At 42.7% G+C, this 16,773-nt stretch overlaps 1 protein-coding gene across 6 annotated transcripts in view; it reads right to left on the reverse strand.

The window, feature by feature from the left end:
- chd9 (chromodomain helicase DNA binding protein 9) overlaps positions 1-16,773 on the reverse strand; it is an 87,503-nt gene that overhangs the window by 67,288 nt on the left and 3,442 nt on the right. For 5 of the 6 annotated variants that reach the window (XM_079664431.1, XM_079664433.1, XM_079664432.1 and 2 more), the window contains exon 2: positions 14,363-15,984. In XM_079664431.1, the coding sequence (XP_079520557.1) occupies positions 14,363-15,984 (1,622 nt within the window). Of the gene's footprint in view, positions 1-8,495; positions 8,533-14,362; positions 15,985-16,773 lie in introns of those variants that run through there. The other variant, XM_079664437.1, reaches the window with a different exon arrangement.

Consider the following 16,773-nt stretch of genomic DNA (forward strand, 5'->3'; position numbering starts at 1 on the left):
GTGTGTATGTGTGTATGTGTGTGTGTGTGTGTGTGTGTGTGTGTGTGTGTGTGTGTGTGTGTGTGTGTGTGTGTGTGTGTGTGTGTGTGTGTGTGTGGAGAGAGGTACGGTGGCTGCAGAGGCACAGGTGTCCGTCTCTGAACACTCCATTACTTCCTCATCAAAGAGCCTGCTTGAGAGCGCCTCTGCTATAATTTCTTGCCCGTAACCACCGTAAGAGTCTCCACCAACTCACCATTAGGGAAATGAGAGCTGAGAGCCAGCAATGCTCTGAATGAAAATGACAAGATGGCTACAGCTGCCTGCTACTCTCATACACAGGGAGGAAATCCATAGGCCAAAAAAAAGGCCTTTGATCTATTTTGCACTGAAGAAGACAATGCACGTTTGATCTGGTTATTCAGATTCATTCAGGTACATGTTTGCAAATAGGGGGTCAATTAAACACTGTTTGCACTGGCATTAGCATAAGCCTGCTGTAGTGTTTTGGAGAAAGACATCAAATCAACACAAAAAACTGGATACTGTTTTGTAGCTGGACCTTTTACATACCACACATTTAGCTATTTGTGTTTTTAGCTGATAACATTAAAGCTCAATTTGTATATACAGCAGCACCAGGTTTTCAGCTAGTATCTGCAAAATCTCCGACACATTAAAAAAGGCAACGAGAAGTAGGGCTGCTCGATTATGGCAAACATCATAATCTCGATTATTTGGGTCAATAATTGTAATTGCGATTATTAAACGCGATTATTCATTGACTTTGAAAACATCCATTTATTGGATAATTTTGAACAGTATGTTTTTAACAGTTGATTACCCTGAACTTTATGTATAATTCAACTGAAAAAAATAAATAAATAAAAGTAATAAAAAAATATTGTTTTATTTCGATTACGTTGTTTTCGTAATCGTTGCAAGCCATAATCGTAATCGCGATCAAAATACGATTAATTGAGCAGCCCTAACGAGAAGTTGAACCAATGACCTTAGTTGACTTGTTTCTTGGATCAGCAGCTACAATGATAGGGAAGCATGTGGGTCAAAGCCTACAATTAACCGCTTGAGATGCGGCCGGTGTCTGTCTTTACGGTGCAGAATTGAAAAAGTAGGGTCTACTTCGGCCACGAAATTGATGCTGTGTCCTGATCGACGTGGACAATGACAAGTTGGTCGCCTCAACAGAGCTGCAGGTTTTAAGACAAACGCCAGAAGATCCAAAAACTCATAATTGCTCATCAAAACTGCTGTCATTTAACTCATTTTTCATAAATTAACAAAAATAAAACTAAGCAACACAATAATGAAGTACTTTTATGATTATTCAAAAGGAGCACTGACCCGACAGTGACCCTTTTTTCCCTTCACATGTTCAGAACTAATCTGTGGTGGCTTGACATAACACTTTGCTGCAACACAGTGTACTCACACATTAAAAGCTGATTAGCAAAGTACATTTTCTTATCTAAGATTTGGGGAGCATATCAAATAATAAAGATCATGCATGCATGATGCATTCTGGGAGACAAAAATACTTTAAAATGAAGTAAGTATTTGTGGCTCCCAGAAAGAATCAAGCGATAAAGAACACTTTTTAAACTCTACCATAAATACAAATGATACAAAAGCCTCAATGCATGATAAAAAAAGTATTTTTACATTCACCTTAAACCTTGGTTGAACTTCTCCCTCACTTTCACACCTCATTGGAAGTGTTTCTCAGTGTTGTTAACACTTTCTCACAGAAATGAAAACATCACAGAAGCCTTGCCATCACTGATCGCCAGACTTCATACCTATGGCTTTGTTAGCATTGTAGGTGTGAAGACATTACTCACTAATTAGGCCTGCAGCTAGAGGTCAGTTTGCAGCCACACCGAAGTGTGAGGCAGCGGCAGGGTTGATAAATGAAAGGAGACATAATGCCCAGCAATGCTTCCTCAACCAATTAAATACAGCACCATGCATTAATGATCCTTTTCAGAGCCAAGAGAAACAGTAGCAGTGGCCAAGCATGGCGCTATCTAGAGAAGCTGCTGAAAGTCTAACGGAGCATTATTACTACTACAGCCCGGCTTACTCCACTATGACCAGGAGCTCTTTCCAAGCCAGGAGGAACAAGTACTGACAGGGAGAGACGGGATAACAAAAGCTCACAATAGGCGCTTTTACACCGGACAACTTTTACCCGTACTTTTCCCGTTTAGTTCCGTTAGTGCCTGGAATTTTGCGTTCACACCAAAAAGAGAACTTAGTTCAGAGAACTTTTACCCCCATTTTTAGTGCCTGCTAGAGAGGTGGGACTTTCTTGGGGAGAAAAAAGTACCAATTTCCGATTGGCTGGGCGGATTGCAAACCACGCCCCGTAAAACTCTGAAAGGTTTTTTGAAGCGTCCATTGTATTTGCTGGCATTAGCATTATTAGCATTAGCCCCGCGCGACAACGCAGAGAAAATAACTTATGGCAACACAAAAAAAAACATGGGAGCGGTGGAGATGAAGAGGTGTCGCCGTTCAGGCGATTTACTCGGAAGGCTTCAGTAGAAGCTGCTGGGAGTCCCAGCAGCTTCTACTGAAGCCAGTCCCCAACTCCGGGGACTTCGGGTGGCAGTACATGCCGTGAAGTTGTTTGGGACCTGCCAGTAAACCCAAAGCAGAAAAAGAAGTGACGTCAGCGGCTTCATTTGGGTAATCTTCCCTCAGGGAACTTATTCCGGTGTGAACGTGATCGGCTCTTAGTTCCATGGGGGAACTAAGTGCTGGGAACTAAGTGCTGGGAACTAAGTACGGCAAAGTACTTGGTGTGAAAGCGGCTAATGCAAAAAAATGTTTCAATATACATTTTTACTTTCTCTAACTGTACCTGAGGATTTGTGTTTTTTAAGCAAATGCCTTTTTTTGTTGGTATTCATACAGCAACAATCTTGCACCAGGCTGCTGCCAATCATTCTATATCATTGGTCATCAACAAAGCAAAGGGTCAACGGCCCTGAGTGACCCCTTGCTAATAGGCCCCTGGTCAGCAATGTTTCTGTTGAGGCAGGGCCTACCTACAGATCAAGAAACCAATACATCTGATGCAATTATGTCGTTTTTTTGCTAAAATACCCAATTGAAATGACTAGAAATGCACAATTTAAATGTCCAAATGTCAGTAATTAGGGAAAAAAGGAAAATCTAAGGCAGGGGTATCAAACTCAAGGCCCGTGGGCCAAATCCGGGCCGTGACTTCACTTCATGTGGCCCCACATGAGCTTGCAAAGAATATAATATTTGTTATATGGTACGGTTACATGCCCCTTTACAGAAGCACGTTGTCCATAAACTACATGTCCCACAATGCATCTCAAATGTGAATTTTTACCCAGAATTTGGCTTTTCTTTTAAAATCATTTTGTGACGTGCGCACTGAAGACACTTGCAATTATTTGCGCTAGACTTCTTCTCTCAGACGTAGTTATTACCCTATCCCATTATAATCCAATGCAGAGGCAATAATGTAATATAATACATTATTTTATATATATATTAAATATTTATATATAGTCTTGAAGTTACAGCCGGCCCTTTGAGTGCAACTATAACGCTAATGTGGCCAGCGATCAAATTGAGTTTGACCCCCCTGATCTAAGGCGTCTAAAAGTACTTTTGAACATTAAAGAGACCTTTACATAAAACTACTTTGATATCATTAGTGACTATTGTTCATATTGTCAGCCTCAATCTTCAAAACACAGAGTAGACACAGACGTTTGTGTTGCTGCATCCTCAGGGTTAACCATGCATTAGGCCATGCAAGTAAAAAGAAGAAGTGAGCAGACTGACACTTGACCTCAGAAGATACAGCTGCAAACAGAGATGAATAGAAGCTCTTAACAACCATGATCACAATGACAGACAAACAGAACCTTCCACCAAACACTCTGTGGCACACAATAGGCAAAGTTAATGATGATCAAATGCAGCAATTAGTGCGCTGGACACAATTAGCAAACTGATCCAGCAATATGAGTGAGGGAGGAAACTCCAATCCAAAAAGGCTTCAGCAAAGACAGCCTTTTAGCTCGCTACTATGCAGTCAGCTAATTGATGCCCTTCTTCGATCAAGTTCATCACTGACAGCCGGTCTTTTTGCTAATAAAAAGGTTGACGAGGGCAAACAGACCAAGTGTTACAAAGTGCAAAAGCATGTAGTGCCTAGTGCTAGGACAGAAATAACCACTAGGGGGTGACTGTGAGGAGACAGGGCAGGGATGCATTGCTGAAAAGAAAAAGACATCTGCCATCCTGTTTATGTGGTTATATCCAAATGAGTCTAGTTCAAATGTTTTTCTTTGTATTATGATGATGTGAACAGCAGCCTAAAAGTAAGTTAGAGACAAGAATGAGTGACAAGTTGTGATATTAATGTTATTGCCGCCTAACCACAGTTTTGGGTGTTGGTTGATTTTGGCTTCCTCATTACGCTTATTTTGACCGATGTGGAATAACAGCTGTGCCTTTGGTGCGAGGGTTATGCAGAATACAAACTCTCTGAGCAAATCAGGCCGGATGACTGAGGAGACACGGTAGTGATTCTAACTAGGGCATCTGACCTTCTCTATCTTTAAGAGTCAGCCGTACAGGGCATTCACTCAGCAAGATTAAACATGATATTTTAAGGAGCGAGCATGAGGCAAAGTGAAAGCAAGAGGCCATTCTTCCACTGAGGAACACCCATTTCAATTAGTAGCGCCATTGTTGTTCCTTCCCTGTGCAAACATAGTGCATCACTCTTTTGTGACAAATAGAAAACGAGTACACTTGAATCTGTCACAGTGGGGTTATAGTATCTCCTGTAACTATCACATACTTTAATTATGTCATTTCAAATAAACATTTGTTGACTTGCCGGACATCATATATAATTTTTTCAGAGAGGGGTGCATTATTAGGATTTCTGCTCAGGCCTTTAGTAAAAGGTTTTGTACTAAACACTAAAGGATAATCTTACAACTTGGACTTTATTTTGTACACAACAAAGTCTGAGTGGGATATTTTGAGGTAATATCAAAAGTGACTACATCAGCAATATCCGTCATTGTAGAGGAAAACTGTGTACAGGCTGAACGATTTTGGGAAAAAATCTAATTGTGATTTTTCTGAAAAATATTGCGATTGCGATTTGCCATATTTGTTTTTAAGCGACCCAACGGAAGTTTATTGTAAAATGCGGCCATATCTCCGGCTAGGAAGGTCGCATCAACGTGCTCCCGTCTCTAGCACCCCCGCAGCCCGAGCTACGAGTGAAAGAACTAAACTTACATGAAACTTCCGTTGGGTTGCTTTAAAGTCAAGCTTCAGTTTAAGATTCACCCTGTAATAGAAACATGTGATGGAGCATTACTAACCTTACTCAGATGGTTTGTTTCACCAAACCATCTAGGAAAGCTCCATTGGAAGCCATTTGGAAAAGTATTTCAAAAATACTTGGCAGGTGATTGGATCAATCTGTCTATCACCTTCTATCATGGGCCACTTCTGATTGGTTAACAATGGCTGGTGCATGTGGAGAACAGCACTTCTGATTGGTTAACAATGGCTGGTGCATGTGGAGAACAGCACTTCTGATTGGTTAACAATGGCTGGTGCATGTGGAGAACAGCACTTCTGATTGGTTAACAATGGCTGGTGCATGTGGAGCACAGCACTTCTGATTGGTTAACAATGGCTGGTGCATGTGGAGCACAGCACTTCTGATTGGTGTGGATGACTGACACACAAGAAGAACAAAAATGTTTTTAAAAAAAAGAAGAATTTGATAATCGCATCATTTAAAATCGCGATTACGATTTAAAATCGATTAATCGTTCAGCCCTAGTACAGTACCAAACTAAAGCACATAGGCAAGGTCAAAGTAACAAACGGGAAATAAGCCATTTCTTTACAGTGTAATCTTAGAATAGAAACAGTGGCCGGACCTAATAAGAAGACACATGAAGACCAAAATAATGCTTTGAAATACATTTGGGGTCTCTTCATTTAGTAAACTAATGAAAAGATAACTAACTCATCACCCTTTGATCACTCTTTTGAAATTAAGACTCTTCTCTCGATAACCAAAGACGTGGATTTGAAAGCAACACAGGTGTCTTTCAAAAGAAGTGACAATTTTGCAGATGCTGCATGATTCATCCACCCCAAAAGGATGTGTTTTGCATATTAAACAGTTCAAGGTTCTCTTGTGCTCTCCACGATGCGTCACGAAAAAAAAATGATGAACCTTGTTCTTTAAGGCTGATTTGAAACTGCGGTTGCTCCGAGTAACGACGTGTTGCTCGGCACAGCAGGTCAAACAGCAGGCAGTGAAGTGAAGCTGAACTGTGCAAAACAAGCAAGCCGGATGATGCCATTCATTAATGGGAACATCGGTGCAAAGTGAAGAGCGGAGCGGAGAGGAGGTCCCTTAGGATGCGAGAGGGAGAGGGAGTCAGACGGAGAGCGAGGGGAGGGATGAGGAGGAGCGAGGGGCTTACTGCCAGAACTTTACACTCTATTATTGAGGCAGTGCAAAGGGAGGGAGACACACACACACACACACACACACACGAGTGGGTGCGTAGTGGGCCTTCAGGATATGATGAAGTAAGGATTCCCCCCCCACCCCCACCAGCTCTGAGTTGCACCTGCAGGTGTTGGTTGAGTGAATCTCCACTGGAAGGGTAGAGCTCCCAGGTTTTTCCCACAGAAACTGGAATATAGCGAACAGGACCAGCTCTAACCTGTTTACACGAGCAGAATTTAAGAATAAAAATACACATAGCTAAAACTACGGGTTAGAAGGCTAGTGTTAGCAGGGCTTATGGGTAGTCAACACACTTAACCAGGCGAGAATTAGACTAACACAACACAATTGACATCCTCTTAAAACTGTATTTGAACACCAAGCTGAGACTGTAACATACAAATACAATAAATCCAGGAAAATCACAAAGGAGAATTTGTTAGCAAGTCGGAAGCAGAAATGTTCCAGAATGCAAAACTAAACTACAAATCTAAGTAGTTTGCTATAGTGAATAAATCAAATGTATTAAGTAGGCAAAACAACCTGGCCATGATTTCAGAGATTATTATGAATTGTGAGTTTGATTATTTGGTCAATGAAAGCAAGTATAGATGGACAGTAAGCTTCAGGTGGTGCATATCATCGAACTCTGGGCGTCAATATTAATAAATAATTGACTTTCCAAAAGAGCAAGTGATAAAGAAATACGTTTGGATCTGTTGTCTTTTCTGTACAGCTTTCCTACAATGTTGGTTGAATGGATGAAAAACATTACAATTGTGTAGGTTTTTAATTTTGAAAAATACTGTGAGAAATGTATCACTATGGGAAACAATATTAAAAAGCTAATATTACAACAATTATTGAAATCTTTGTTTTTTATGAATAATTTCCTACTGAAAGGTGAATGGCCTTTGAGCTGCAGAGATGTGTGCATGAAGCAGAGATAACACTAGTGTGGGTAAGTGGTGGTGTGTGGCAGAACTAATGATAGGTAAAGATGTCTCGCCACATTTTGTCCACTAAGGCTAAGCCAAGGAAACCTGCAAATTAAGAGGAATACCGAAACACACCTAAATGTCTGCTGTATTTGATCAGGGCCAAGATTTGCCCAAAAAAATGAGATGTGTACATTGATGCTTTCTACAAATGCCAGGTGTTTTATGCCTAGTGTTACGCCAGACGAGTATGGCATATCAGTGATATTTTATTATCAGGCATTTGAGTCTGTCAGTCAACAAAAACTGAGGTATGTAAAATCCAAACATGACACTCAAACAAAGACTTGCACCATAGCTATCTATCAAATGACTTTCTACCTGCACAAACCTGTTTGCTGAACTCACAAATTAGTAACTAGAGCTGCCGTCTCTGTGGACAACGTGACCGACAAGTTTGTCAAAGTCAAACTGTGTTTAAGAATCCCACATGTCAAGTGGAACAGTAGAACAAACAAAATGGCACTCTTACGTGTACTAGCTTCACTTTAACTAGCTTTATTCAAACTATTTTCCTCAGACAATCCTTCCTTTCTACCACACAACCTCTGTGTCAGTTGTAAACACAAGGGCAAAGTGGTCATTCCCCCTTGCATGCTATTTCTAATTTCCTCTCTTCCACACTACGCTGAGGCTAATTTCAAAGTGATTTTCATGCTCTCTTCCTCAAGAGAGTCTTTTCATACCCAGAGACACTGTGGGAGTCTAACCACCCAGCTTTTCCCTCTCCACTAGTCAAAGGTTAACACGAGTTCAAGGAAGTTGCCTCACGTCACAAGCGAAAAGCCTTGCATTCCAGTCACACACACACACCAGGAAGAAAAACACTGAGCAAACATTCACCACAGAAATATATTCAAAGACATTTAATCCCAGGAGACAGAGGCAAGAGAGAGAAGGAAGGATAGAAAAGCAGAATAAAAGAGCAGTTTAAATTCAGACCTACTGACAGTTTGGGCTGGCAGCGTTCCCACATGCTACTGACACACTCATTTCAAGAACAATTTCCTCCTCCCTCTCCCAGCTCCTCCCCCCTTCCATTTCTTCCCCTGAGCCCTCCTCTTCCGCCTACAGAAAACACCGCCTCACTTCCTGTTTACCTCTGACCCCTAGTTATGCCCCGCCCTTGTCTGGCAGGCCTCCACACAGACAGGCTGAAGAGGCCGGACGCAAACAGTTAGAGCACTTGACACACAGAGAGGAGGGTGATAGACAACACGAGAGAGAGAGAGAGAGAGAGAGAGAGAGAGAGTGAGAGAGAGAGAGAGAGAGAGAGAGAAAGAGAAAGAGAGAGAGAGTGAGAGAGAGAGAGAGGACACTGGGGGAGGTGATCAGGGAAAGTGTGTGAATGACACAGCCTATCACCATGTGGCCACAGAGGCAGCAGCTTTCCCAGGGGTGTGTGAGTGTGCAAACTGTGTGTGTGTGTGTGTGTGTGTGTGTGTGTGTGTGTGTGTGTGTGTGTGTGTGTGTGTGTGTGTGTGTGTGTGTGTGTGTGTGTGTGTGTGTGTGTGTGTGTGTGTGTGTGTGTGTGTGTGTGTGTGTGTGTGGAGGGGTGAGGCGTGGTGTCAAGTTTCAGGACTGATTACGGCACTGCCGGCCCACTCTGGTTAGCCAGGAGTTATATAAACCTCAAGAGAGGTCAGGAGGCGACAAAGCTAGCATATCACACACAAAAGTGAGCCACCACCACCGGTTGGGAAACCACTCAGATATCCTAAATTGCGTACTCGCGCTACAGCAGGGAGGCCAAGGCAGGGTAGAGAGGGTCAGATAATACATCTACAGCAGCACAGCAGGCAGGCAGGGGGAGGCACCTGCTCAGTGTCACTGCTGGAGGGCCTGTGGTGGCTAAAGAAGACAGGCCATCAGTATCCATCAGGGACACTTCCATCTCTTTCTATACAGCGAAGGAGCCATTTGGACCCCTAGGTTTTTTAAATGTGATATATTGGGGCAAAAAATCAGCAATCATTAAAATATCTGAATGTACAAATGTATCCGAGCACAGTGAAATGCTGTAAGAGAGATATGCAATCACAACTGGCTCTGAAGGAGAAAGGGAGGCTAAACAACAGCAAAAAACACAGATCACCGAAATGCACGGTTTGGAAAAAATGTATAATTGCAATACGATAACTGAGAGATTGGCTGATTATACATCTCATTCCATTAGCATTGAAAAATAATTTATTTTGATCATATTTGGAATTTTAAACTGGATCTGCAACAAGCAAATATGTTTTTAAATCTGTAGAATAAGCTGTAGGTTGGGATATCTGTGCAGCTCCACAATCATCTTGGTACTAACTTCAGAATTGCATTTCAACAAATATTTAGCCTTAAACAAATATTGTGCAACCTGCTATTTTTGTATTGCACTTTTTAATAAACTTGTCATTCATTGTGAAGCCCATACCCCAGAATCTGGTAATTGTACCTGGTCTCTTTTCACATGTATCTATCTGCAGCATCAAATCACTGATTTGGCATGATTAATGTTATTGCGGTCGTCAGTCTATCCTGGTTTTTGTCGTGTGCTAGAACTGTAGCGGCCCATGTGAGCTTGATGTTTTAACGAGGGCTCCTTAGAAAAAGGTGGGGCTGATACCAGGGTGTGTACTATCCTCTTCAGTCTGAGTATTCATCAGAGGGGTGTTTTGAAATCTGCTGAGCCCACAAATCTCCAAAACCAGTTTCCTTTGTTGCCTTTGGGGATAAGTGTAATTTGTACCCATATATAGCTATATCCAATCCAAAGGAAGACACACTAAGATTGTGATCAAGAATACAAAATGTGTCAGGAAGGAAAGAAGGACACACATCTCCATTTGGAAATACAACACATTTCAACAGTAATCAAACTCTAAATTAAAGGAAATTAAACTATTTGACATATTACTATTCGACATTTGGACACAGTTTTACAAAGCGAATCTGAGTAGCCTGCACTAAATGAATGACTCAATTCTCAGTTTGAATGTGCTGAACGTTTAGGTAGCCATGTTTGCTCAACTTCACCTTTTTGAACTGCTACGTTAATGTTTGGTTATTCTGTCAGCAACATAGTTCAGAACCAGAAAGTCTGTTCTCGACCATCCCCCACACACACCATGGAGAACAACTCAGTTATATACTTTTGTACCGATACCACTGCACGATACCGATACATATCGGGATACTTTGAAAATGTATCATCCCACAATTACTCCCATGAAGAGCTTTACGATATAGTTAACATGTCAAATGAATATTAAATTCAATTGTGGGACTTCTTGGACCTTTTAGTACTGAACAAACAATGAAAAATACATAAAAAATATGAAGAAAACCGATTATGGAATATCTTTTCTAACACCCGCCATCAGGTGTGCCGCGTGAATAGCACATCTTGTCAATGCAAACAGACCGTTATAGCACCGTTATAATTAATGTTAAACCTGAGATTCGACTAGAGAACAAATAAATAATAGAATAAAGGTCATGAGATCTCGGCATTGCACAAACAAACAAATCTCATCTTTAAAATCAACATTTACCTTCACTGGTGAGAGAAAACAAATCCCATCACAGTTCATTTGTGGGACTTTTACCTTTCTAGTATTGAACAAACAATGAAAAATACATAAAATATGAAGAAAAACGATTATGCAATCTAATTTATAACACCGGCCATTTTTTTTTTTTTACTTTTTTTTTTTTTTTTTTTTTAAAGTATCGAAACCGGATCTGATTTTGGTACGGTATACCGTAGCCACGAGTAACCGGTATTTCGGTAATACCGGTAAGCATCCCTAGTTATATCCGAGGTTATTTTTACCGGCATATTGGTTAATAAATATAGACTGGGTGTTAAGTCTCAAGTCTTCATGTTCATGGTGACAACAGTTGCTATCTTCTACAAAATGTATATGAACGTCTGTGCACTACGAGAAAAGCAGTGGGGCAAAAGGCAATCAGCCCCACTTGGCATCAAACTTGTGCCGTCGGCTTTATTGGGCATGGCAAGGGCTACCTTCACATTAGCGGCACACCATTTTAAAACTGTGACCCAGCCCCTGACTTTAAATTGTATAATAATGATCAACAATAGTAGCATGTTAGGTAGGGCTGTGCGATTATGGCAAAAATCATAATCACAATTATTTTGGTCAATAATTGATATCACGATTATTAAAAACGATTATCCATTTACTTTGAAAACATCAATTTATTGATAAAAAAAAATAGTGAACCGTATGTTTTTAAGAGTTGATTACCCTGAACTTTAAGTATAATTCAACTGAAAAAAATAAATAATAATAATTACATTTTTATTTATTTTTTAAATAAAAATAATAATCGTTTATTTCGATTACGTTGTTTTCGTAATCGTTGAAAGCCAAAATCTTAATCGCGATTAAAATACGATTAATTGCACAGCCCTAATGTTAGGCATCATCCAGATGTATATTAATATCAGAGACTCAGTATGACTAACACCCCACTTTTGTTTGTCTCCAACATGTGGACATTTTCCAAATATGCCCCAGACGACCATTCAGAAAATAGTTTTACGACAAATCCATACTGAATTAACCATGTAAAACCATACAGTGACCAGGCAGACAAATTACCACGAAAGTCCCAGTCACTGATTTGCAACCTCGCCCACACTGGTTTATTTCAAACTACACATATTGCATAAATGCAGAGATCCAACAGATGTCAGTCTTGAGGTCCTGACTCCCCCCGGGCATTATGACTGTCTGCTGACTCAAATAGAAAGTAAGCATTACCAGCTCAGAAGGGTCTCACTTGAGCTTGATTGCCTTTAAGTTTCAACTGCTTCCAAAGAGAAAGCCCTTCGCGGTCCTTAAATGATGCTGCAATGATTCACGGGACAGGCTAGATATTCCACACACACACACACACACACACACATCTGTTCATTTGATTTTAAATCCTTTGCCACAGGGCCTAAGACATTCTCTTAACTCTATTTAACTTTTGAATTTTGAACCACATGGGACCACTATTCCATCTTGAACCCTGGGAGCATATCAATCCCAAATCCTAATTAGCCGCATTCACTGCGGGGGAGTGAAGAGCGGCCAGCTAGCCCCTGATGCCTTGCCTGTTCAGCAAACACACTATCAGCAGGCTCTTCACACATCAGTGCACATGAATAGCACAGTCAGCCTGTAAGCATCAACACGGGGCTGGATGTTGACACAGACAGGGAGAGGCTCGTTCGCATGGCTGTGGTTCATGGCCCCATTTCAATTGAGGGCCTTTGCTGATGGTCAAATGGTCTGACTAACCAGAGCTCATACACACAAGCCACACATTTTGTTGTCACCTGTTGGAGGAGAGCAGCAGCACTCAGCACACAAGTTGTGTTTTTGCTCGTGGGCATAGGTTTGGTTTCAGAAGGAAGACACCGTTTGGAGAGTTTTAAAATGAGTCACTGAAACTGTCACTGCAAAATGGCAATCATTCATGTGTTCACTATACAAGGGAACATTAAGTGAAGCTACAGAGAAGGTTGGTTTGGGGAAATAATGGCAACAACACTCCTTTGGTGTCAGTGGAAATTAGAAAGACTGTCAGGAGTGGGTCATGGAAAACAAAGTCTGTACTTTTTCCCCATTACATGATTCTAGTTTGAGATAATCTGTTTCGGCTTCACTCTACTCAATTTGCTTAATTGTTGGTATAACGTGTTTTTATGGGGGGAACTAACCCATCAGGAATAAAGGAATACATGGATGTGTTGAAATGTATGTCCTTTTCATGGGAAGCGTGCAAACAATGACGAAGTGTCTGTTGCTTATGCTGCTGGTCATGTGTCCCCCGTAGGCCAGGAGACTGTGTGGATGCTGCTACGTTACCAGCCAACTGAGGTCCAGGAACCGCCTGCAGCCTGTTACAGCCAGCTAATGCTTTCTCCCAACCTCCCCCTCTGCTCGTCTTTCCCCTCTCATGCTCTTCCTCGCTGTCTCTGTCCCTTCCTTTCTTTCGTAACCTCTCCTTTTTCCATGAACTAGTGCTCTCTCCATCTCTGAAACCCCCTCCCCCTCCCCCAAGTGCTAACCACTCTCCTCCACCACACTCTTTTCTTTCTGCACGCTCTCTCACATGTGTACGTGCACACACACACACAGTAACACAGAATGTGGCTGCTACCACAACAGTGTGCAGCTTCCCCCACACTCCAGCGAGGCAGTATGCGAGTGCCTCTGGCCTGCCCTGACCCACATCTTGATATAGCCCTAAGTATGCTTACAGCTAAGTCCTGAAGACACTCCTGCCACTCTTAGCCTAATCAGGCCTGACCTGCTGTCGCCGCACTGGGCAGATAGACAGGCCGCGCTGGACGGACCATTATCATATTCAGAAGGCTTTCAGATGGCCTTAGGTACCGCCTCTTCACCTTCCCCCTCTGCACCACTGATTGCAGGTTTCCAACAAAACATGCACATTTTGTATCTGGGATAGTTGGTTAAACATTACACAAGCGGCTAGATTCAATGCCACGCTACACCGGGAAGACCACATATATTCTCTTAAAGCAAAGAAATGATTGCCTTAGTAAAGCAGATGTGTGCAGATATAAGATGCTATTCATTTTAACTTTACTCTTATCAATCTACACTGAGAAGAGAATTGGGGTAAAGGACAGCATGCTTAGGATGAATAGACATACATCCTAGGGCAGAAACAGTATTACACCAGGAGGGATGCTCTTCGACAGTGTGGCTGAATTATACTTTCTTTGATGTGCTTAAACCGGCAATAAATGCTTAATAAGAACCAAACAACAACAAGTGATTACCTTTTCTTCTTCGTACTCAACATGTGGTTTCTTGTGCTTACGTCCCCTCTCCTGGCTGGAATCAGCCCAGGAATGGTTGGATTCATCTTGTTGGCTTAGAGCCGCCTCCAGCTGGGGCAGTAGGTCAGGCAGCAGGTCAGGAGGCTCAAGGCCCTCCAAGTCTCCATCCTGAGCCTGTGGTGGCAGGAGATTGTCACCCAAGGCTTGATATCCATTAGTGTTGATGGCCCCGCAGCTCTGAGGCTGCTCAGAGGGCAACTGGCTGGCCAGGCTAGGGTAGCAGATCATAGACTCGCCAAACATCTCAGATGACCCGCAGTTTCCCTGGGTTTCTCCAGAGCACCGTAAGGCCCGGAAAGGACATTCCTCTCCCAGGCTTACTGGGGTCCTCATAACTGCAGTCGATGGGAATGGACATACTGTCCCTGAGAGCTCAGGCACTGTAGTAGAGAGGGAGGCAGGGGGGGTACCGGTGGCCATAGACACTGAGTCTGTGGACAAAGACTGCTGACTGAGACTGGGTATTTCTGGCTCTCCAGGGTAGGCAGGATACTGAGCAGCCTGGTAAGCAGTGGGCAGGGACTGAACCCTGGATGATGAATGCATGGGGAATGGCAGGTTAGGGTCTTCTGGTCCTAGGCCCCCCCTTGTAAATTGGTAGCTTCCCTGCAGCTGCTGAGGTTGCAAGCAAGTTCCACTCAGAGAAGCGTTTTGACCCTCCATGTAAGGCTTAGCCCTTGGATGAAACCTTGGTCCTCCTACAGCAGTTTGGTGCTGAACCTGCTGCTGGGCATGGTGAACCTGCTGCTGACTTTGAGATTGACCTCCTTGGTGAAAAGGAAAATGTTGCTGCTGTAGGGACATTGCATGGGTGTTGATTTGTTGGTGCTGGTTCAGCAGCTGTTGCTGATGACTTTGCTGTTGTTGCAGCTGTTGCTGCTGCATTCTGTGCTGCTGTTGCTCCTGTTGTTGATGACATGGGTGGTGTTGCTGATGCTGTGTTTGTTGTTGTCTGACATGGAGTTGCTGGTTGTGCAGTTGCTGTTGCTGTTGCTGCTGATGACAAAGCTGTTGCTGCTGTTGAGTTAATGGGTGGTACATTTTTCCATTCTGGTCTTGGTTGCCCCACATGGGACTGCTGCTGATACAGAACAGCCCATTAGATTGAGGTACTTGGCTTCTGGCAGCATTGTGATACTGGCCATGTGGGTCTGCAATCATGCCGCCGCCACCTCCTCCACCGTTACCTGTGGCCCCAGAACCAGAAAACGCTTGACTCATTGGATTCTGTGCCTTAATGCCAATGTAATGACCCATCTGCTGACTGTACGCGGGCATGGCTTGTTGGGTAGTAACTGGTGGCATCATGTCCTGGTGCTTCACTGGGTCTAGAGGCTCCACTTGGAGGGGCTCAAAGTCAGCAGTGAGATTTAGCTCATCCACAAGTGATGGAGCTGAGGAGAAGCCATCCTCCTCCAGCTCTTCCAAACCTCCAACAAAGAGGCTGGGGTCATTGAAGAAGTCCATGGCGGAGCCCGGAGGGTAACAGGAAACTCCACTGGATCCAAGCTGGTTCCAATGAGCCTCACTGTGAGCTACAGCATGTCCGTTAAATGGTGTACCTTTCCAAAAACAGAGAGGAGAAAACATTTAATACTGACATGTATGACACAAATTAACAATGTTTAGTCCGAGATGACCTGACAGTATTTTCCTCCAGCAAATCTCCCTTTATCATCCATTTCAGCATCAGTGATACATGCTTGTAGAATTTAGACGGGAATGTGAATGCCCATCTAGTGTCACAAAACGCACTTGAGAAAGCAGCTAATAGCTAGGTCAGAAATGTCTGGGGATAATTTGGTACCATTAATTACCCATCAGCACTGCCTTTCATGTATGCAGCAAAGCAGCTGGTGCAAACCAACCGCCCGTCACCAGCAGGTGCCTCTTCCTGTACCACCTCCCATTTCACACACATACTTACCTCAACCCCCCACCACCACAACCAATGAAGCTGCCTTCTACAGCTACTGCAGAGCGTGTGGGAGGTGCAGACAGCTGATAGAATTTCAACAGCTAGGGAAGGACGAGGTTCTTTGAGTGTGTGTTCTGCAACCACAGACCAGTGGAAGATGACAGAAGCTTACCCAAATCAGTCATTATATATGCTGACTTGATATGCACACAGGCAGGCACACAGAAGCACAACGCTATTTCTTCAGAGGCCTAACTTGTTGAGATACTTTGGTTTTTATATATTTCAAATGACAGGCTAAATAATGGTTGAGTGCAAAAGGATATAATTGTACTACTGTACTCTCTTAAATAAACTGGGTGTTGGTCACAGTTTATTCTATCCATAACTATGCCAGCCTGAACTACTTCAAGTGTGAAATGTAATCAAAGTC

This window comes from Notothenia rossii (genome assembly GCF_949606895.1).
Source record: "Notothenia rossii genome assembly, chromosome: 2".
Classification (NCBI taxonomy): Eukaryota; Metazoa; Chordata; class Actinopteri; order Perciformes; family Nototheniidae; genus Notothenia; species Notothenia rossii.